At 39.8% G+C, this 24991-nt stretch overlaps 1 protein-coding gene across 4 annotated transcripts; it reads left to right on the top strand.

Moving 5' to 3' along the window:
* The first annotated feature begins 838 nt into the window (after nt 1-838).
* LOC124137966 (copine-3-like) lies at nt 839-24991 on the top strand. 4 transcript variants are annotated; one of them, XR_006861579.2, is made up of 16 exons: nt 839-999; nt 2858-3042; nt 3994-4173; nt 4285-4362; nt 5713-5787; nt 6779-6862; nt 8340-8429; nt 9165-9260; nt 9615-9701; nt 10602-10661; nt 10902-11035; nt 13195-13301; nt 14410-14552; nt 15226-15462; nt 16741-17097; nt 17203-18606. XR_006861579.2 is itself a non-coding variant. In XM_046504431.2 (15 exons), exons 2-15 carry the CDS (start codon nt 2866-2868, stop codon nt 24478-24480), a joined length of 2304 nt encoding a protein of 767 aa, XP_046360387.2. In that variant the 5' UTR covers nt 839-999; nt 2865; the 3' UTR covers nt 24481-24991. The 4 variants fall into 4 exon arrangements, 3 of the variants coding, with proteins under 3 accessions (XP_046360387.2, XP_046360386.2, XP_046360388.2); XM_046504431.2 differs by lacking the exons at nt 16741-17097; nt 17203-18606 and adding an exon at nt 23725-24991 and having other exon boundaries at nt 2865-3042; XM_046504430.2 differs by lacking the exons at nt 16741-17097; nt 17203-18606 and adding an exon at nt 23725-24991.

Here is a 24991-nt window from a genome sequence, read left to right as displayed (position 1 = left end):
AATTAATGATATCTTGAATTGGATTAAAGATATATCAAATTGAATTAAAGATATCTGTAATGCATTTGTGGATATGTATAACTTATTTCAAGATATCTTGAATTGAATATAAGATATCTTGAATTTATTTCTAATATATTTATGTACCGTAGGATGGTAATTGTTTAATGATATCTTCAATACATTAAGAGATATCACAAACTATTTTGTTGATATCACCCTAACATTTTAAGATATCGGTAATTGTATTATGGATATCAGAAATGAATTAAAGATATCTTTAATTATTTTTTGATATCTTATAAACATTATTGATATCTTTAAATAAAATACCGATATCTTTAAAACAATTGAAGATATCTGTAATTCCGTGATAAATGTGAAAACGGCTTGCCATAGGAACCCCCACATCATCTGCCTAGGGAAGGCTGAGTTTACCGATTGTGAAACATGAACATGGGATAAAAAAAATAACTAATCCCATATATTCTTACCCGGACTACCAAGGGTTAGATTATTCACAGGCCTTCATGAGCTGTTGGATTGATTCATTATTTGATCTTTATTTTTATCTCACAAAACCTATTTTAAGTTAAGTGCTTTCTATTTACACCGAATTATCAACAAGTGCGTATGTTTGTGTATTCACCAATGCTTTAGTTGTACCATTGACGTCAATAGATATGATGCAAGATAAGAGTTGTCAGTCTTATTTCCCAACATTTGTCCGATAAAACACGCGTCCTGCTAACACCTCATCCCAAAGCAATGCAATGACGTCAGACCGGGGAAGATCTATGGGCAGACAACTCTAACGTGATAAAAACGGAAGCAGGAAGTAGAAATCACAGTGTTTGCACTTTTGCACCAAGCGTCTGCTGTACAATAGGTTTAGAGTTTTGTGTCGCAATGTAACAAGTGACGTAGGAAAGTATATATAATAGCTGAAGTCACTAGCATCACCAGTTACTCTGACGGACTAGCGGACTGACACATAAAGTAAGCTTTCTCTTTATAAATGTTTAATTTAGAAAACGCTCACTAACCTACTCCCAACGTTATAAGAATATGTCATGACCTGTCCGAACCATGTTCAAATATGCATCTAACATGGCAAATGAAATCTGATGCTCAAACTTGCATGGCTCTGACCACTTCGGACTCGTCTGCGATTTTGTTGGTACAGAATATTAGTTACATGATCTGTGGTCTGACACATTATTTAGAGTACCACCCCATAGCCTCGGTGGAGTCCTTCAGTCAAGAGAGGAGCCTACAGGGTCCTGTCTTGACCGTAGTATTCCATCTAGGCTCTCGGCTATCACAGTACAAGTCAAGGAAAATATGGCCAGAGTATGGCCTGTAGGTATTTTGAACATAGTATAAGATCTTGTGCTTTTTATGACTTTAACTGCATGGATTGATGCTCATGATATTAATCACTGGATTGTCTTGTCCAGACTCAATTATTTACAGACCACTGTCATAAAGCTGGAATATTGCTGAGTGTGGTGTTAAACAACAAACAAACAAACTTTAACAAGCGACACTGACTGTTATAGGCAATTATATTAATGTGCTCAGAGATAATGCTTCCCACTCTTGTCATTGTTGATCACTGAGTTGGGCCTGGGCAGCTGCAGGTACCAGGTTCTGTTGCCAGGACCAGGGCCCGCTTGCACAAAGCCACCTTAGCACCAAGACCCATAACTCCCATACTTTAACACAGACTTGCAATAGTCTGAGCCCTTGTTTTGTGCATGTGGGCCTGGGTCTTGTCTTGATGGTTGGCTCCCCTCAGTTCTTGGCTACAGGTTCTGGTGGATGCTAGCTCGCTCATTAACAGCTTTAATACAAGGTGGTTGACAATCTGTCATAGATATAGCAATGTGAACCTGGGTTCCCCGTGCAAGTGCAGTCAGTAACCATGGTAGCTTATAATAATCAATTGTCTTGTGTCAGAATTCAAATATCCATCAGTAGACGTGCCTGATACAGGCCCCCTATTATGAGTACAAGTGACTACCTGAGAGGGAACCCGTGAAGATCCAGGGTAGAACAGGTCTTCAGCAACCCATACTTGCTGTAACAGGTGACTATGCTTGTCGTGAGAGGCGACAAATGAAGGTCAGGCTCGCTGACTTGGTTGATGCATGTCATCAAATGCCAATTGTGTGAACCGATGCTCATGATGTCAATCACTGCATTGTCTGGTCCAGACTCGATTATTTACAGACCGCCAACATATAGCTTGAATATTACTGAGTGCTGCGTTAAACAACAAATAAACAAACCTGAGAAGGGGTCATTCGTACACATGGCTACCTGAACATTGACCACAGATTTCTCCAGGTAGCACAAAAATGATGTGTACAAAGAACCATTTTTGCAGGATATGTTTAATTTGAGGGGATAAATATTTCATCTAAGGATTGAGTGTTTATTTTTTCCGGTTCATTGAGGTATGAATGAAAACACCGATCTGCAAAATGTATGAATCCTTGTAGCCAATTACACGTCATGAATTCCAGGTGTCATTTATATGGTGCCACGAATGAAACATTGTGATCACCTTGCCATACCTAGCTTCCTGAGTACAGACTACAGAGTGACTCTATAACCATGGTGATAGGACAAGCAGCCTTCCAGACTTCCCCAAATGGCACATAGTACAAATATGTGATAAAGATTACTTTATACAATAGGATAGACATTTGGTCTGAATTGTCCAGCTAATTATTAAAAAAAAAATCGAAAATGATTTTCAAACTTTTCAAGAACAGTTTTCCTTTGCGGCTGTCATTGAGTTATTTGTCACCATGGTTACAAGGGTACAATATTTTCATTTTCTTATTAGGTTAAAGAATGGCACAACCACAAATGTACCCAAATGTTCCACGCCCCCCACCCGGAGGAGATCAGTGTGTGTCGAAAGTGGAACTCCGGATTGAGTGTCGTAATCTACTGGACCTGGATGTTATGTCCAAGTCAGATCCATGTGCAGTGCTCTACATGAGTCGACGAGGTGGCCACTGGGATGAGGTAACATTAAAGAATTTCTCAGAGCCTGACTCAATCAATTCTTAATCCTGTCTTGTCAACTTTTCAGACTTATCATCTGTCACTCCAGTCCACTACTTTAGTCCCTAGTACAAAGGGGGCGGTCGGGTAGCCTAGTGCATGTAGTGGTTATAGGTTTTGCTTGTCACGCTGAAGACCCGGATTCAATTCCCGACATGGGTACAATGTGTGAAGCCCATTTCTGGTGTCCCCCGCCGTGATATTGCTGGAATATTGCCAAATGTTGCGTAAAACCATACTCACTCACTCACTCCCCTAGTACAAAGCTCAACTCTTGTAAATTTTCTTTCTCTCCAGTTGTGAATGGTACTCAGTTGTTTGTGACTTCCTGCTTGTCCAGCTACTGGCCAGGGATAATCCCCATTGTGTTTAAGCTGGGGGGGGGGGGGGGACACATTTAGGAAGTAGGAATAATCTGTACCTTATGTACATGAACCATGGATTTTTGTCGACCTGCTTAGAGGCCTACATTAGACCCCAAGTCTTCAGCACATGTTATTAAAAATTTTCAAAGTGAAATTAGATTAATGTTAATATATATGACTAATATATGACTAATATATACCCCTGTAGTGCTGGTATAGGTATATAAATCTGGCTCCTGTGGAAGTGGTCCAGAATACCCATTACCTATACTACTAATTACTTTTGTGGCTTTGTAGAACTAAACTGTATTACACTGGTAACAAGACCAATAAAGAGGAAGATGTTTTTATCATTAGTTTTATATTTTTGCATGGAATGCAATTTCAAAATACAATGTTAAAATATCACTGAATTTTTGAAAAAAGGAACTTAGGAAATATTCCAATTTAGAACAAAATAATAGGGGCACTAAGTTTAAATCCTGGATAAATCTCTTGAGTAAAGATTACTAACATTTTCATTTAATTCTTGCGTAATCTTTTTCAGATTGGAAGAACGGAAAACATTAAAAACTGCTTGGATCCCAAGTTCTCTCGATGCTTTAAAGTGAACTACTATTTTGAAGAAGTACAGAAATGCAGGGTATGTGTGTACGATCTGGACAACACAACGCCAGAATTGTCCGACGATGACTTCCTTGGCCAGCTGGATTGTACTCTGGGACAGGTCAGTATCTTATCGTTTCATGGCCGTACATAATCACAGTTGTAACATTGAGTCTTGTATGTTCTAATCATGTCCACATGTGTCTCAGCCTTCGTCTGCTGCCTCTTTCAGTTGGTGTCCAGCAACCCCTTCACAAAGCCCTTGATGATGCCTGATGGACGACGCAAGGCCGGAAATGGAGTCATAATAGTAAGTTTGTAGCCGGAAATGGAAATCGCATTAAAATCAGATCTTAGTTCTTGCTACCGCTTATCGAAGATCTGAGGACATCCCATTAAGGATCACGACGGAACGACCCTGCCACCGCTTATCAAAGATCTGAGGACATCCCATTAAGGATCACGTCAGAACGACCTTGCCACCGCCTATCAAAGATCTCAGGACATCCCATTAAGGATCACGTCGAAACGACCTTTTATCCGACCAATCAGAGGGTCGCTTACCAGATCAGCAAAATGACAGCCGGAATGTGTTTTCTCATCATGAAACCGCGAAAGGATAACAGAGGGTATTCCGAACGACAATTACAGTCTGTACGACTGATTCCATCAAAATCATGATCTATCTCATGCTTCAGTGGGATAAACTTTTGAAAGGAAGAGAAGTTGCATAATACGTGGGAAGTACTGCCATACAATCTCGACCATATATTAGACATTTTTGTTCAGTTTTCCAAGTTGCCAGTTTGAAACTAGTGCTGTAATGCTCGAGAAATCTACTTTCTGATTGGCTAGTGTCTACTGCTCGTTGGTCAAAACATTTGGCGGTCAAAGTTCGCGAAAGGTCATTCTGAAGTGACCTGTAATGGGATGTCCTCAGACCTTTGCTTACGGGAAGCAAGAACTAAGATCTGATTTTAATGAGATTGCGTGAAATGGTGTCATAGTAGTAAGTTTGTAGGGGGAAATTGAATCTTTATAGGAAGTTTGGAGGGGGAAATTGAATCTTCATAGGAAGTTTGGAGGGGGAAATGGAGTCTAAATAGTTACTTCGTAGCGGGAAATGGAGACTTCACAATAGCATGGCCTGTTAGTATTGAGGTTATATGCCAAGCACCAGGAGAGGTAACAAAGTCATCATTGTGAATATTGTTTCTAAGAGATTCTGAGTACTTGGAGGAAAAGTGTTTTTCATTAATGATGTCGATTGGTTGTTTGAACATGTTGAAGGAATAAAGATGACTTAAATAAAAGTGTGTGTGCGTGTGTGTGTGTGTGTGTGTACAAGCAACAACAGGAGAGAGGGTCTTGTGCCAATAGATCATGGATTTCTGTAGCACAAAAACCTTTCTCTACAAGTGTTATTTATCAATGTAACAAAACAAAATTGGTGCAGTTACCGGTGAATAGCATACAGACTGCTTTTAGAAATTATGGATGTAAGTGAAATAGTAATTTGCTTCTGTGTTAAAAATAAAGGAGTCTTTAAATACTTTAAAACTTCAAGTACCTTGTATCCCCTTGATTTAAAACACTGCTAAGAAATACACTGTTTGTATATGTGTCAATGATGTCAACTCGATACATGTTTTGCCTACAGGTTCGAGCTGAGGAGGTGAAGGAGGGTGGCGAGATAGCTTACCTGACATTCAGGGGGAAAAACCTGGACAAGAAGGTAGGAGGGTAACAATATAGCAAACTGTCGATGTATTGCCACTTTCCATCCTACGATTGTACTATATTGTTAGGAATTTAAAAATGTCAATACTATTGTTGATACTATCCACTTGATAGTATACATAACAATTGCCAGTTTTGATAGTCACAATTTGTTATAAATAAAACATAAATTATGCTTCAGAATACATGTACTCAGTTTTTACAGTCCAATTTCCAACCTTCCATGCTGTGATTACCAAGGATTAAGACAACTTCAGACAGGTGTTAGATATTTGACAGGAGCGACCGTAATTGAAGTCCCTCAGTATTTTAGATATATACAATTCAAAAGAAGTTAAGGACCGACCGATTATTTCAATATTGCGATAGTTGATCTGTCATGCTGTGACAGATTTAATATAGTAAAAAAAAAAGCAAAAAAAAAGCCATGAAGATCCGGGGTAGGATAGTCTGCATCAACCCATACTTGCCGTAAAAGGCGACTATGCTTGTCGTAAAAGGCGACTAATGGGATCAGGTGGTCAGGCTCGCTGACTTGGTTGATACTGTCATCGATTCCAGTTGCGTGGATCGATGCTCATGCTGTCAATCTCTGGATGATCTGGTCCAGACTCGATTATTTACGGACCGCCGTCATATAGCTGGAATATTGCTGAGTGCGGCGTTAAAACAACCATCAATAATATAGTAAAATGAAAGAATCAGTGGTCCTTTCTTTGTTTTGAGTTGAATTATAGACAGTAGTTTCAGTAGTCCCTTTCTATGTTTGCTTGAGTGAGATATGTGTTGATCCTCCATGACTAACTCTCAATGAAATTGTTAATTCTCACTTAAATTTTCTATATTTATGCAGAAATACAGATATTATTTTCCCATTCTTAATAAACAGAAATATGTTGAATCTAGAAAAGCTTAATTAATCTTGGACTTGGCCGTTGTCAGAGCTGAATATGTATAAGACTAAATAAGGGATTTTAATTTTGCAGGACTTTTTTGGCAAGTCTGATCCATATTTGGAGATTCTTCGCTCTACCCTGGACCGAAGCTGGCAAGTGGTCCACAGAACAGAGGCGAGTCCACTTTAACATGATTAGTACTTGGTTTACAGATCCACCGATGCTAAATTTTATGAATGAGGAAACAAATAAATATTATCGTTATTATGAAAACAAGTCTGTTGATATATTTCCCTGATAAAATAATTAATGATATCCCACTCCCACTTATCAGGCTTATTGCATTGATCTTTTTTCTCAATTTTCTTCTGATTTTGACATTGTTACTTAAACCCATGCTTGCTGTAAAAGGCGACTCTGCTTGCCGTAAAAGGCGACTAACGGGATCGGGTGGTCAGGCTCGCTGACTTGGTTGATGCATGTCATCATATCCCAATTGTGTGGATCAATGCTCATGATGTCAATCAGTGGATTGTCTGGTCCAGACTCGATTTCTTACAGACTGTCCTCATATAACTTGAATATAACTGAGTGCGGCGTTAAACAACAAACAAACAAACAAACAAACAAACAAACTTACAAAAGAATTCATTACAACCCGATCTGTGTGGAGTGGAAGCCCCCCTCTAAATATAGCAAGATGGCTGAAGGTCTACAGGTTTGAGGGGGGAACTTGTATGTCCCTCACCAGAATGATGCTTGTCACTGAAAAGCTTGTTACCAAGGATACTGTTGTGTCACAGGGTTCACGTATGTCAGGCTTAATAAAATAAAAGAATTGGTTCCCAGGCAATTGTTTTTGAAAATATAGGTGAGTTGAGGTGAAATTGGGTTTAACGTCGCGTCCAAAATTATTGCACTTATATCGCGACGTGCATGCACGTGTATGTGTGTGTGTGGCTGCTTGTACTAGTCCGGACTGATGCCGATTTATAGTGCTAGCACACTGAGATACTGAAAATATAGTGCATCGGGTAGTGTCTTTTTTTGTTTCAAACTAGTATGTAACCAAATAAACAGTTGTGTAACAAATAAACAGTTGTGTACAATCAACCTGGGAAAGGGCCTCCCTACATAATGTATTCCTTAATGAGTGAAATACTGGAATACAGTATTTGACTACCGTTGGACTTGGAATATCTAAGGATTTATAATTTTGTATTTTTTTTTAGAAATGAATATAAAAACGAAACGTGCGGCCGACTTTATGTTGATGAAGGCGGTGCCTGAGAACCAAGACTATTATTTTTTAGCCTTAACTTGTTAAAAAGTTCAATGTAGGATAAAAAACTTAATTCCTTAAGTTTTAAGACATAATTCCTTCTGACTAACAAGTGTCAGACGTCTGCAAGTGGTTCCAGTCTGGATCCTGTCTCTATGGTTATTATAACACTGATTCGGGGCGGTCGGGTAGCCTAGTGGTTAAAGCGTTCGCTCGTCATGCCGATGACCCGGGTTCGATTCCCGACATGGGTACAATGTGTGAAGCCCATTTCTGGTGTCCCCCGCCGTGATATTGCTGGAATATTGCTAAAAGCGGCGTAAAACCATACTCACTCACTCACTCACTATAACACTGATTCTGTTCCAGGTCATCAAGAACACTCTCAACCCGAGCTGGCGGCCGTTCCAGGTTCCTCTGTCGACGTTGTGTGCTGGCAACAGGGCCCAGGAGATTCGGGTGAGGCCTGACTCCCTCTCTCAGTACCATGACATCATGTAGTTGCATAGTCTGCATTATCTGCTGTGTTAGGGGTGTAATAATTGATGAAAGTATTGATGCATCACAATTGTCCTTCAGAAAGGAATTTTAGCACTAAGATGGTTGTACCTCCCATACCTTAACATAGACTTAAGACAATCGTAGTGCTAAGTTGATCGTACCTCCCTTACTTTTAACATAGACTAAGACAATCGTAGTGCTAAGTTGATCGTACCTCCCTTACTTTTTACATAGGCAAAGACAATCGTAGTGCTAAGTTGATCGTACCTCCCTTACTTTTAACATAGACTTAAGACAATCGTAGTGCTAAGTTGATCGTACCTCCCTTACTTTTAACATAGACTTAAGACAATCGTAGTGCTAAGTTGATCCTACCTCCCTTACTTTTTACATAGGCAAAGACAATCGTAGTGCTAAGTTGGTCATACCTCCCTTACTTTTAACATAAGCTAAGACAATTGTAAGGCTAAGTTGATTGTACCTCTCATACATTAACATAGACTTAAGACAATCGTAGTGCTAAGTTGGTCGTACCTCCCTTACTTTTCACATAGGCTAAGACAATCGTGGAGCTAAGATAGTCATACTGCCCTTACTTTTAACACAGGCTAAGACAAATGAAGCGCTAAGATCACATTGTAAAATGGGGCCCCGAATATTAGTTCTTCCTGATCCATGTTTATGTATCTTCAGTTTGATGTCTACGACTGGGACAGTGACGGTAGCCACGACTACATCGGCGGCTTCACCACCACCGTCGATGATATGATGAAAGCCAGTAACCAGGAGGTGGGTGCTGCAGGTGGAAATATTTGCCCCCACACGAGCGACTATCTGAAGACTAGCGTGTTCTCCCCAGATCTACAGAGTCACATAAACCACTTGTCCAGATAGAGCTGTGGACTAGTTAAATATAACTCAAAGTGTCTGTCTCTATACTACAAGCCATCCTCCTGTTCAGACTTACTTGTCTGTGTACAAAGTTGTGTCCCTTTGCCATACCAGAATCTGGCGATAATGGGTTTAAGTTAATAGAATGCACAATGTTGTGACAGCATCTGCTGCACAGTAAGCACAAATACATAGAAGACATCAACCTCTAATGCTCGCTCACTCACATGTCACAATCACATTTTGTTCCAGTATTCCTGGCCGCTCATCAACCCAAAGAAAAAATCCAAAAAGAAAAACTATACCAATTCAGGCATATGTCTGCTTACTTCTGTGAAGGTATGTACAGGGCTGATTTCATGTGTCTTGCACTGAGTGTTTTTATTACTTTTGTTGTGATAGTCTGCGATTTCTGTGGTGTGTCTACTTTAATCAGATGGTGAGGTGAAATTGGGTTTAACGTCGCGTCCAAGATTATTGCACTTATGTAGCGACGTGCATGCACGTGTGTGTGTTTGTGTGGCTGCTTGTACTAGTCCGGTTATAGTGCTAGCACACTGAGATACCATATATAACTGTAAACATGAATACCCCACTCAGGCACAGTATACTGACTCCGAGCCAACCAGTCCTTGTTTTAGACCCTGAATGCTGAGCTCCAGACAGGGTAACAACAAGTACCTTCTTTTAACGTCTTTTGATATGACGTGGCCTTCCGCTCTCTAGGCAGGCCTTCCGCTCTCTAGGCAGGCATTCCACCACTAGACCACGGAAGCGGTCACTTTAATCCGAAGTGGTGTTAGGGTAACCTTGTTGTTATAGCATTTGTTCATCACGTCCTCCAGCACTATGGATGGGCTTGTGGTTTGTACCACTTCCCCCAAAGACCCGTGAAGATTCTGGGGTAGAATAGATCTTCAGCAACCCATGCTTGCAGTAAAAGGTGACTCTGCTTGTTGTTAAAGGCGACTAACGGGATCGGGTGGTCAGGCTCGCTAACTTGGTTGATGCATGTCATTGACCCCAATTGCGTGGATCGATGCTCATGATATTAATCACTGGATTGTCTGGTCCAGACTCGATTAATTTACAGACCGCCGTCATATAGCTGGAATATTGCTGAGTGCGGCGTTAAACAACAAACCAACCAACCAACCAACTTCCCCCAACAAGCTGAGACACTTTGATGCATCTGAAATACTGCTTATTGTGACATTACTCATTCATTTACTATTCCAGATTATGAAGGAACACACATTCTTAGAATTCATATTCGGGGGCATGCAGATCAATTTTACAGTGAGTACAATATCCATTTAACTTTAATCATGAGATACTGTTACCATGGTTACAGATGTATACAGTGAGACTGAGACCCTATGTAAGCCCAGACCTTGTTGTCCGGACACCATTGTGCCAACTTTGAACTTTTTTTTAAATTGATATGATTTGTAGCATTGGTCTTGGTACAGCTTTCAAATCACAAATGTTATTATGAAAACTGGCTATTGAAGTTGATGTCATACAATTTGATTTCAGGTGGGTATAGATTTCACAGCCTCCAATGGTAACCCCAGTAACCCCACATCACTGCACTACATCAACCCCTACCAGCCGAACGAGTATATGCAGGCAACACGAGCTGTCGGCGATGTGTGTCAGGATTATGACTCGTGAGTAGTTCCTTAAGTTACGCCTCCAGTTTGGCTTAAAAAAAATAATAGTCTTGGTTCTCAGGCTCCGCCCGCATCATCATAAAGTCTGCCGCATGTTTCGTTTTTTTTTCCATTTAGAAAAATTAAAATCCTAAAACTAATAAAAACAATGCGATATACAGCATGCACTTACTTCCCTTTCCATGCGCACTGCGTTATTGCGCACCTCGTGTTATGGTCATGGCGGCCATAGGAGTTTGTGTGCTTCTTAATGTATTGAGGCTCTTCCACAGGTTGATGGTACACAATTGTTTATTTGGTTTCATACTAGTTTGAACAAGCCAAAAAAAAAAAAAACACAGCCCACCTGCACTATTTTTTCAAAAGTCTTTGCCTGAGAACCAAATCTTTTTTTTCTTTAAGCCTTTCATATGTTGTTATTTTGAAGTTACACTTACCGTTAGTAATCCCTGTAGCACATGTAGTGGCACCAGTAGTTACACCTCCCGTTACATATGGGGTGGTGGGATAGCCTAGTGGTTAAAGCTATCGTTCATCACGCTAAAAACCCAGGTTCGATTCCCCACGTGGGTACAAATTTTTGATATTGTTGAAAAGTCTGTGTTCACGATTGTGCTATCAATGGCAGTATCCTTTGTGCACTGGTGTCTGAATCATAGTTAAGTACTTGAAAGCTTAAAGTTGTTTCTTCCCAGTATTGAACTTGCTTTGTGAGTACTGTCACAGAGTTCTAGATAAGCTTTTGGTTATTTGGGTATTTTACCCAAGGGTTTGATTTTGATTGGGTATCCGTAATTTTTAGAGGGTATTCAAGTATTTTTTACCCACCTGTTTCTTGACATTAGGTAATTTTAACTTAAAATCTGTTTTGTAACAATCCCCTTAAAACATTTAAAACTATGTGAATACCGGTAGTAGTATACCCGTCTGCGTCTGCTTGTGGCTCCCTCTCCGGGAAGACATTTTGTTTTAAGGTGCTATTTTTTAATCACCAATCAGTGACTGTTAAAGAAACAACATGTACAATGACTAGGCACGATGTGCTTTTTGATTGGCATCTATCAGTATGGTTGTCGCACAAGCTTGTTCCAAATGTGACTGTTGGTAAGTGAATTTCGTGATCGGCTGATACACAATCATGTTGTAATATTCGCAATCGTTTTATCTAATAGTGGTAATATATGCTTTAATTTTATTTCAATAGCGTATTTATAGACTTTGCTGTGTATATGATTTGCTAGGATTTGATTTGTGTGCGTATTTCAGTTTATTTAATGCGTATTTTACGCCAATACGCAGCTTATCTCTAGCTCTGTGCCATGAAGATGATTATCACACAAATTGGTTGTCACTGAAACAGATTTGACATGACATTTTGGCAAAAATTCAGTTGTTTCCCATGAAAAGAGAACTATAGGCATAATATCTCCTTTACCTGGGTACACCTGACAACCAAGATTATCATCTCCATGTTTTGTATCTGTACTGTTCATGTAAGCCTCAGACTAGGAAAACAGATACAAATCATGTTGATGTATGGAAATAGTTATTGGAACAGTTATTTAGGACGAAATGCGAAGTTTTATTGTCAAATGCTGGGCTGGCTATCGAACGCCAGTTGACATCGCCAGTGGAAACTGAAAGTGAAACAACTGGAAAAAACTTGAGATCTTCGACTCCGTGTATAAGACGACCCCCCTTCTTAACCCCCTCATTCTAGGTACGAAAAACTCGCCTCATACACAGCGATATACGGTATGCGACATGTGTTCCTGTGGATACATAGAAAACAAATACCATTTCCTTATTGACATGTACTGCCTATGATAGCCTACGTAAAATTTATATTCCTGATAAATAGTTTACTTGTCATCGCCTATGATCATGATGATAACCTACGTAAAATTTATACTCCTGATAAATATTTTCATATCCATCCCTGTATAAATTTAACACATTAATGTCTATCACCAATCCTGTTGTGATAAGAAACTTTGCAATGTTTATCTTTCATGCTAGTCATCTTTACTCTTGCAGACAAATGGCTGTAATTGCTGCAACAATGTAATGTGGGCCGATGGCCTACATACACTTGAATAAAGAGAATTGAATTTTTAGTTTTCTTACTTTCAATTTTATATATATATTTTTTGCAGTGACAAGATGTTCCCTGCCCTTGGGTTTGGAGCCAAGATTCCACCGACAATGGATGTTTCTCACGAGTTCGCCATCAACTTCAACATGCAGAATCCCTTCTGTCCAGGTGAGGTGTTTTGTGTAAAGTTCTTGACTGTTTTACCTTTGCTGAATTGACAGAATATTGTTGCCATTGTGTGATATTCTGCATTGAACCCAGATACCGGGACTTGCAACATTCATCAGGAGGAACATATGCTTCATAATTCCAAGTTTTGATTACCAATTACTTGGTTCTATGTTCTATGTATAAAAGAAGTTATTGGACAAACCAATTTTTCATATGGCTATAGTTAACATTAGTCATATGAAAGCATGTGTACTTTAACTTCTGAATAATGATTATTATAATTATACAATAATGATGTTTATCGCTAAGAAAATGGACATTTCTTGAAAAGCGCACTTTGCAATTTTGACATTACTCAATTTCATCCAAATCAGATCTTAGATCTTGCTACTGCTAAACAAAGATCTGAGGACATCATTACGTCCGGTCAGAACGACCTTTTTCCAACCAGTCATAGCATCGCCTACAAGAACAAGAAAGTGACAGTCGGAATGTGTTTTCTAATCATGCAACCTTGGAAAATTTAATACAAGGTATTCCAAACTACAGTTATGCGCTTTACGACTGAATCCATACATTCAAGGCCATCTATTAGCCATTCCAGAATGTTCTTCTGTTCAGTTTTAAAATTTTTAATAGAGAATTTGTCAAAATATGTTTCAAATCGTAGTGTCCAGTTTGAAACTAGTGCTGTACAGCACGAGAAAGCTGCCTTCTGATTGGCTAATGTCGACCAATCTTCTTATCAGACATTCCATTGATCGGTCAAAGCTTGCGAAAGGTCGGACTGATGTGACCCGTAGTGAGATGTAGTAAAATTAGTTATCAGTTATTACATGAATTTGGAAATTTATGATTAGAAATTGGGAATTTTTAGTGACATTTGCTGCAGATTTCGAACTGAATTTTGTCTTCTGAGCTAGATAAATCCCTGTGTCCAAAACAAGATGTCTGTACACAGCAAGGTTTGTGTTTATTGTGATTTTACATTAAAACAAAATAATCTGAAACGTCTTTTTGTTTTATTTCCAACCGACCAGGAATAAAATAATAAAATCCATAAAACTAGCATGTCCGTCCTAATAATGAAGTGTGTTATGTGCAGGAATTGATGGTGTGCTGCAAGCTTACTCCAACTGTATCCGACAAGTCCAGCTGTACGGCCCTACCAATGTGTCGCCCATCATTCGACATGTCGCTAGGTTCGCGCTTGCTGCTCAGCAAGAAGAGCGAGCTAAAGGGGCACATGTGAGTCTTCAAAGATGGATTGTTATGTACAGAAAGAACACTAAAGAACTGTTTCACCAAAATTTGAAGTTGTCAAAATTGAATCAAAATAAACATTTATAAAAATGTCAGTTGCTATATATCTCTCAATAACGTTCTATGTTTATGTGATGGGCAAGAGTGTCCTAGTGGTCTGCAGAGTTGTCTCCCTTTGTTGTGTCAGGATCTCCTCATTGTAGCTTTTGAATTCCACTCAATTCAACTAGGCCTCGGACGAGTCCAAATTTACTTCCCTGGTACCCACCCCCCTATTGCCTGGCCCTTCCTGGGTACCTACTGTAGGTTTCAAGAGATAGGTACAAAATGTCCGATGGTGGATTTTTTTACCATAGACCTGGCAAAACATATTAAGATGCATGTATCAAACAATCTGGTTATGCATACACTGAAGTTGACTTGAGTTATATCTTTATTCAACCTTATGAAAAGTCAGAAGGAACATAGTCAGAAAGAAATGCGAACATGTGACTTGTAGTGTAACCATAGAATTCTTGATAATTATTGTCATTAAACAATATATCACGTGACTAGTCCTGTGGGTTCGTCAGTGCCATACCCATGCGAGATGATTGGATGATGCCCTCTGTCCCTCACACAGACAGCCATAACAATGAGATGTTTGTCCATTATACAGGCGTATTACATCCTGCTGCTGCTGACCGATGGCGTCCTGAGTGACATGAGCGCCACCAAGCAGGCCATCGTGGAGGCCTCCAAGCTGCCCATGTCGTTGATCATCGTGGGTGTAGGTGGCGCTGATTTCTCTATGATGGAGGAGCTGGATGGGGATGATGGGCTACTGAGAGCTCCGAGCGGGGAGCCTGTCAAACGGGACATCGTGCAGTTTGTGCCCTTCAGGGAATTCAAGCAGGTCAGTTTATTATCTACATAATAATCTATCCATGGTAGAGCTGGTATATATTTCAGACCCTACCAATTTATTGCCTTGTTTTAAAGATGAATGTATCAAATTTTTGCCGAAAAAATAATAATTAAAACAATAATTGATCAAAGTTTGTTTTTCAGGAAATTATCATAAATGAACCCGTACAGCAGTACTTTTTTTCATTTTTCCTATTTTGTCACAAAAAATCCTTTATATAGGAAATTAGTCTGAAATCAACATGTTATCCACTAATGATATACCAGTACACAAACAGTATGAACGCAGGGTGTGGAAGTTGAAGAATTGTGAACTAGTTAACAGTAAAAATTCACTTGTCCGGAGACAAAGTCAACTATCTTTTCAGATTCTCAGTCTTTCACTGCCTGCGATTTTCTATTTCTTCCCTGCCATGACTTAAAACAGAACAGAATATATTACACTCAGTCAAGGTACATGGATATCATAGGTCGTGCATTGATTTTCTGCACCCCAGTGAATATCATATATGACCATGATACTAGGTCTGGGACGAGTCCAAATTTACTACCCAGGTACCCCCACCCACCCCTACTACCCGACCCCACCCTACTACCCAACCCGACCCTACCCGGGGCCCCGGGGCCCGACTGTAGGACACAAAGAGATGGGTATAACATGTCCGATTGGGAATTGCTTGACCAGAGCCCTGGCAAAAAGTATTCATGTACACTATAAAACGATCTGGTCATGCGTACACTGAAGTTGATGAAAGTTTCATTTTATTCAAACATATGACAGTCAGAAGGAATATGTGCACAGTCAGAAAGAAATGTGAACATTAATGACATGTAGTGTAACCATGGAGTTTAAGATAATTTTTGTCATTAACCAATATGTCACATGAGTAACTACGGGTTCGGGTTCTGTGGGTACCCGGGTCGTTCACAGTACCCACCCAACCCGAGTACCCGAGTTACCGGTCCCAGCCCTACATGATAACTAGTTTCTGATGAAATATTGGTGCGGTGTTTGTCTACTGATCAGGTATGTGAAGAATGTTGATGGGAACCATTAGTACGTGTACATTGAGCACTCAAAGAACATTTAGAAATGACTTCAGACATATAATTTAATCAAACTTTTGCGTGATGTGCAAAAAATGTCAAAGTTCAAAAGGCTGAATATTAAGCAAATGAGTCACCGAGCAATTTAAAAATATGTTTCAATACTTGATGCAGTAAGACAGATATGAATAACTCAAAGGTTCCCTTCGACATTTTTCAGAGTACCCCAGAAGAACTTGCTCGTCATGTGTTAGCTGAAGTGCCCAAACAAGTCGTTGAGTACTACCGGCTTCAAGGCATCCACCCTATCAAACGCCAGCAGACGGACCCCTTTCCTTCCTAAATGACTGCTTGATTCCTTGTACCATGGACTTGTTGTCTGTTGTCACTTCTGTGTCATAACAGCGTCGATGGATATGTGAACTTAGTCAAACAGGTGTTGGAGATGACACTACCTCAGCTTCACAGAACAGGATGCCCAGTTTTGGCGTTCCATGCACACATTGTGTTGCATTCACAGACCAGTTGTGTTCACTGATTAAAACTGGGATATCAACTCTAATAAAGAACAGTGAAGGTGCATTGGGATTTGTTGCATTCACAGACCAGTTGTGTAAGCAATGAGGCAGGACATGTTCCCTGATTAAAACTCGGATATTAACTCTAATATATAACAGTGAAGGTGCATTGGGATTTGTTGCATTCACAGACCAGTTGTGTAAGCGATGAGGCAGGACATGTTCCCTGATTAAAACTGGGATATTAACTCTAATATATAACAAAAAAGGTGCATTGGGATTTGTTGCATTCACAGACCAGTTGTGTAAGCGATAAGGCAGGACATGTTCCCTGATTAAAACTGGGATATTAACTCTAATATATAACAAAGAAGGTGCATTGGGATTTGTTGCATTCACAGACCAGTTGTGTAAGCGATAAGGCAGGTCATGTTCCCTGATTAAAACTGGGATATTAATTCTAATATATAACAAAGAAGGTGCATTGGGATTTGTTGCATTCACAGACCAGTTGTGTAAGCGATAAGGCAGGACATGTTCAGTGATTAACACTGGGATATTAACTTTTATATATAACAGTGAAGGTTTAACCCAGTGAATAATGCATAAAATGGGCCCCAGGACTGACTTATTGTTAATTAGACATGTATATTGCTGTCGTGAGTTCATGAGACATGTTGCACATAGAGGCAGCGCACAAACATACAAATTAGAAGTCACCTCAACATGCTCAAACAGCAATTCATGAAGAATTATTTTTAAAAAATGTCTACACATCGGTGGAACATACCCCATAGACCCAAGAAACACCAAAAAAATCTTTCAACACCCAATGTGAATGATACATTGTGAGTAAATACTCAATGGCTACAAAAAAATATCTGGAGCCCTGATAAAAATTTAGGTAAGCCTAAAGGCAGAAAGCATTCACCAACTGACACTTTGATATAAACTCAACAGTACCGTACATGTTAATTTATAAAGGGGAAGGTGTGACTCATGCTGCTACATCTGTAAAGTTCATCTTTCCTTAAAGTTGGAGTAACAAAAATGAATACTTATCATCACGTCATATTGTTAAAAAATGTTGTACAGTTGTTTCTCAAACTGTCTGAACAAAAAACATTTCATATCTTCAGAATTTATGATGTTTGATTAGAATGTTATTGTGTTTCATTACGTAAGACCTTAAATGGGTAAATAAGGTTATCGTTACATTATCATGATTATATACTCCTGTGGGTGGAGAAACATGATATATGATTTAAGCCAGTAGCTGTGCTACCTAGTTTGTCACAGTGTTTATAATGGGTAAATAAGGTTATCGTTACATTATCATGATTATATACCCCCAAGGGTGGAGAAACGTGATATATGATTGAAGCCAGTAGCTGTGCTACCTAGTTTGTCACAGTGTTTATAATGGGTAAATAAGGTTATCATTACATTATCATGATTATATACTCCCGTGGATGGAGAAGGTGAAGTGAGGTGAAAGATTATTGCACTTATTTTGCGACGTGCATGCACATGTGGGTGCGGCTGCTTTTACTAGTCCAGACTGATGCCGATTTATAGTGCTAGCCCACTGAGATACCATGCCGCAGTTTAACATGAATACCCCACTCAGACACAGTATACTGACTCCGAGCCGACCAGTCCTTGTTTTAGCCCCTTAATGCCGAGCGCCAGACAGGGTAACAACAAGTACCATCTTTTAACGTCTTTTGGTATGAACCCCGGACCTTCCGCTCTCTGGGCAGACCACTAGACCACAGAGGCGTTCATGAGTGGAGATTTGTGATATATGACTAAAGCCGGTATCTGTGCTGCCTAGTTGGTCACTGTGTTTATAATGGGTAAATACTTGGCTAAAAAAATAATAGGCTTGGTTCTTAGGGACTGCCTGCATCATCATAAAGTCTGCGTTTAACGCTGCTTTTAACAGTATTCCAGTTATATCACGGCGTGTCAGCTTAATGTGTGAGGAAAGCCCGAAGTGATGCAGTTCTCAGATGTTTACCACTTCAGTGAAACCCATGAGCATGGGTATTGTGCTGACAAACCTAGAAACACAATTCGGGCGAACCAGGATTCGAACCCACAATCATAGGTTTCTGGCGTGCCCAAGGGATGCAACTCTGCACAGCGACTTAGATGACTGGGCCACCCGTGCCCCCTTTTTTTCAATTTTTTATGATTGTAGATGGCATAGTCAGCATTTCGTCTGTGTTAATCATGTTAATGGCATCCATCATTATTTAAAGAAGAATTAAGATTTAAGATTTCTTCATGCATAGTTAAGTTATGTATGTTTCTATGCCCAACATATATCAGGGGCACTGTATTATTTCTGTGCAGCTGACTTGTTCTTTATGATCAAATAAAAGACAAGAAAGTCATTTCATTGATACAGTGACAGAGCTAGCTGTTCATCCTAAACTGGGCAACACCAAAATAACATTCAACTAGTCAAGGCTTAGGCCTGCAATATATGCCCAAGCTAAGCTGTCCCTTCTTATCCCATATAGAAACAAGTGCAATCTCATTATGATCAGATCTTTTAGTGTGGTATGATACTTGTTGACGTCAAGATCTGAGAACACCTCCATAGAATTTTGACTGCCCAGTCAAAACATCCTCACCAGGCAAGAGTGTCCACTAGCCTTTTAATCAAAGTCTTGTTTCCACCCTTGCCACATCAAGCCCTCTTTCCTGTGCTAAATATGATTGGACTATCGCACATATTGAGAGTCCAGACAGAGAACGTCGGCCATGTATCAGGGTTACACTGCTGCAATGTGTCAACCATATCATTCAACCATCCATCATATGGTTGGTCTTAGCAATCCTGGGGTGGTTGGGCAGCCTAGCGGTTAAACCATTCGCTTGTCACTCTGAAGACTCGGGTTCGATTCCCCACATGGTACAATGTGTGAAGCCCATTTCTGGTGTCCCCAGCCGTGTTATTGCTAGAATATTGCTAAAAGCAGCGTAAAACCTTACCGGTACTCGCTCACTCTTAAGGACCCTGTGTTAAATAAATTTCTGACACATGTAATGATTTTGTCTTTAAAAGTTCACACTTTCCAAATACTAATGTTCAGTGAAATATGTTTGTTCGACATTAAGATCTACATTGTGCCTAACATCGGACACTCAGCACAGCTACTCAGTGTTGGAGCTAGGTCAATTGTTATATGACAAGCAGATTGCTAGATTTTCGGTAATGACAAATATGTCTTCAAGTGTATAGTTTTCGTGTTGAAATAAATTCATATTCTCATGTTAACCGCCGAATCACGTCCCTGAGTACTTTCTTATCAAAGGAATCTAACTTTAATTTCCTATCCTGTTTTGAGATGCCCCCTAAGGGATGTGCAGGGGAGCATGTGTTTTTATGAGAGTTCAAAATCTTAACTACGGTTTGTTTGGGAAGCTGTAACGCATGAATTGTTCTTTTCATGTACTTTGAAATGTCAAAGAAGGGCGAACGTCTTTCACTTTCAGCCTTAAAGTATTAAAATATTTTAACAACGAAACCTTTCACATCAGTGGAAAGATGCTTGCGCTGAGACATTATGAAATCTACTAGCTCTCTGCATAGTTTTAAGTCAATTTTAGTGTTAATATAAGGACTCATATTCTAAGCTTTCTTGACTGAACAAATTTTTACTAGACTCAGGGCAGTCATTACGATTCAGTGATTGCCATGTCACGAACAGCTGCAGAAAGCAGTTGTTGGTAAAAAGTTTGCTGACGTCCTTTTCATGGAAACTCTTTTTTTCTGAATCTCCAAAATAACACTTTAACCAGTAGTCTACCCGACCGCCCCTTACTGGATGTGAAGTCCTCTGAGTCTGTAGTCAGACCTTCCTTCCGTGAAGGTCTCAGTAAATGATCTGATTTTGACTAGATTGCTTGTAGATTTGACAGTTCTAGATATTTTGCAGAGCTGAATATATGCAGCAGTTTTGTGCTTTCTTATAAACTGGATTTGCTTCGTTAATTTGTTCGTGAGGAAATTACCTGTATCTTGAGATAAGCTCAGGAATCGTGGCTTGTAGGACACATCACAGAAACTGCTAACATTAAATGTATCTTGAGTAAGGCTGAAAGGATTCATTGTTACACTGCATTGAAAGATACACACTACTGGATACACTGTATTCTGTGTGGCCCTGCGGGGATTACAATTGGTCGTCAGCAATCGATGCTGGTCGTAAGACGTGACTTAGTTGATTGTGTGTCCTCTTTCCCCGACAGCGTTCATAATATCAATCACTGGATTGTGTGGTCCAGACTCGATTGTGGCATTGCACAACGAACAAACAAATTATTCTGCATGGATACACTGTCTTCAGATGGTCGTGATTCTGACTGATATATTCCACTCCACTGGTCACCTTATCATGCTTCTGAAAACGAACTTTTGTATCCCCTGTAATATATAAATTGGAATATATTCATTCAGTTAAATGCTAAAAAAGTGTATCATGATATTTTTTCTATCTTGATTAAACCTTCATGATATTACATATTAATTCATGACAAATGTATCTTTGATAATGTGTTAGTAGTTGTAGGATAAGTTTATTTATGTCCTTATTGTCTTCATTCTACATGTTTGACATATTTTTCAGTAATGAGTCTGTGTACCGGTATATATATACATATAGTTCTTTGACATGTACTAGTGCAACTAGTGCAACTATATTCACTCATTTGCAATCTCATTAAAATCAGATCTAAGTTCTCGCACCTGCTAAACAAAGATCTGAGGACATCCGCTTAAAGGTCACGTCAGAACGAAACGACTAACAAGAAGTCGACATCAGCCAATTAGAAAGCAGCTTTCTCGAGCTTTACGGCACTCGTTTCAACCTGGCGACTTCCATTTCAGGCTACGCTTGAAAAATATGTTGACACAGTTCTCGATTCGAATTTTGAAAACTGAACAAACGAATATTCCAGAATGTCTAATATATGGTTGTTATTGTATGGCAGTGCTTCCCACACACTCCTCCGTTTAGTGTTTATCCCACGGAAGTGAGAGATAGACGATAATTTTGACGGAATCAGTCGTACGGGACGTAACTGTCGTTCGGAATAGCCCGAGTTAATGTTTTCAGGGTTGAATAAGTAGAAAACACATTCTGACTGTCACCTACATGATCTGGTAAGTGACGATTTGATTGGTCGGATGAAAGGTTGTTCTGACGTGACCCGTAATGGGATGTCCTTAGATCTTTGTTCAGCGATAGTAAGAACTAAGATCTGATTTTAATGAGATTGATTAATTTGACATGTGAAGTCATTGTGACATAATTTGTCTTTCTGTGGCACTTTATGCTCCTAATGATTTGTTTTTTATATGTTATTATTATTATTTGAAATAAACTATTGTCTACTTTCACATTATGTGTAATATATTGTCAGGCTCCTCACAGCTATAGCCCATTCGAGGAGCTCACTATACTATAGCTGTAATTGTTAAACAACCAACCAACCAACCAACTTACACCAGTCAGACATTGTGAGCTTAACCCCAATGAGCTTGTTTGGGGCTAACTGTAAAGGGTTTGTGTCAAGACATAGCACAACAATCAAAGTCACACATGTCAAAGGGGTGATCAACACAGTCATTGCTTGAATTACACGAAAAGTATTGCACAAGGCTGCATATCACGTTCTTGAAATAGACCGTCAGTACTTCCAATGTAGATATCAGCCTTGATAACCAGTTGTTCCTTTGGGTGATAGTACAGATTCAGATATGTCATCAGTTGAGTCAGTTGCTGGCTGGGGAAAGCATCTGTTGAACAACAATCTTGATTTGAAAAAAACCCAACTCATCCTGTTTCATTGCTATTTACTATTCCATCATGCATGTCATCGTATCCCAATTGCGTGGATTGATGTTCATGATGTCAATCACTGGATTGTCTGGTCCAGACTCGATTATTTACAAACCGCCACCATATAGCTGGAATATTGCTGAGTGGAGCGTAAACAAAAAAACAAACAAAAAAACAAACTATTCCATCATCTTTCGAAGCAAATATAATACAGTACATGTCGTAATTGCTACCCCCTCCCTCAAACACATACCTCAGTAAAGTACAATGACAGCAATATTTTGAGACCACCCCCAACTGACGTGAAATTTGCACCTGGGAGAATGCTTGGGACGGTGTGAGGTCTTCATCTCGGGACAGGTGTTAGGTAATTACCTCAGGCTGAATGCAGTTTCATACATGCATGTCAACACATGAACATTTTCCAAGTTTATCATCATTTTACCTGTAATTGTATGTTTTTAGGCTAATCACAGTGCCAGTTAGGCTTGGCTAGATTAGATAGATTTGCGCTATTTTGACATATGCTATTTTTATTTATTGAATGAAACCCGAATCAGCATTTTTCTTGCATTTCTGACAGTACTTTAGGTATACATAATCTCCAAGACAAGATCTTTGATTTTGGTTGACTTTTGTGAAAGGTCAAGGTCACCAAGATTATCATCAACATCAGTGCTTTTCAGTGATCCGATGATGTAATTTTCACCATTACGGTATTTTGCCTTTTATGCCCAATGGAATTTTTTTTATCATTATTCAATTTCATAAATCTGTGATATGAGGAGATTAATGTGCCATACAATAATTTATTTTGTCAACTTTCAGAGTTCCAAGATGGAGCTTGCCAGACATGTCCTGGCTGAGGTGCCCCAGCAAGTGACACAGTACTACAAGATGAGGGGGATCCACCCTTCCCCTCCTGTCAAGGGACCTGTTGTAATACCTGCCAACACAGAACCTTCGGACAAGGGATCAGCCCCGCCCTCTTCTCACAGAGAATCAGCCCCGCCCCCTCATCAGAGCATGCCGGCAACCTATCCCCAAGGATCACCTTATAATCAAGGCCCACCCTCTCAACAAGGACCACCTTCTCAACAAGGACAGTACCCTTCACAAGGACCACCTTCTCAACAAGGACAGTACCCTTCACAAGGACCACCTTCTCAACAAGGACCACCTTCTCAACAAGGACAGTACCCTTCACAAGGACAACCTTCTCAACAAGGACCACCCTCTCAACAAGGACCACCTTCTCAACAAGGACAGTACCCTTCACAAGGACCACCCTATCAACAAGGCCCATCCTCTCAACAAGGACCACCCTATCAACAAGGAGTACCACCTTACCCACAGTACCAGCAAGGCCAGTTCTATCAAGGACAACAGTACCAGCAAGGACAAAACTACCAACACTATCAGCAAGGACAGCCCTATCCACGAGGACCACCCCCTCAAGCACAATCCTACCAACAAGGACCATCCCGCCAAGGAGCACCCCGCCAAGGAGCACCCTATCCACCAGGACAACCTGGCCAGTTACCTCCAAGGCAGCCACATCCCAGTTACCAAACCACAATATAGATCAGGACAGGAAGTGGTATTTCTGTAGGAAGTACCTTCTGAGTTCTCTCCCCTTAGTCGACTCAGAAATACTCAGTAGACTGTGGAATCAAGCTTGGTGATGGCACTGTCTACAATATTCAACATACAGTGCACTCTACTCGAAGAGTGTTCATTATCAAGATGGAGCATAAATATTTCTTTTACATAATAGGTATCCTTCTAAAACATTATGTGGACATTTAAAATATTAATTTGTGGTAGTCTTTGATTGGCATGTGAGTCACACCATTCCTTGTGACTGTCAATGTGTCAAAGAGTATCTCTTCCTGTAGTGAAAGCGTTCCCTTGTAATATATTTCTCCTGAAGAATTATTACCATGGAACAGTTTTACTCCTCTTCCCGAGGAAAGGGAGTTAACTGACTCTTGAAGTCCAGTTTCCACCAGTGGCTGTTAAGAGTTATGTCCCTTCTATGTCCCTCCTATTGACCAGTCAGATTCCACCTCTCATATCACTTGCATTTGCTTCA

The sequence above is a fragment of the Haliotis rufescens genome, unplaced genomic scaffold, assembly GCF_023055435.1.
Source record: "Haliotis rufescens isolate VD_foot unplaced genomic scaffold, xgHalRufe1.0.p SCAF_17, whole genome shotgun sequence".
Lineage (NCBI taxonomy): Eukaryota > Metazoa > Mollusca > Gastropoda > Lepetellida > Haliotidae > Haliotis > Haliotis rufescens.
The sequence above is the reverse complement of the archived record's forward strand: the minus strand, read 5'-3'. Positions and strand labels throughout refer to the sequence as shown.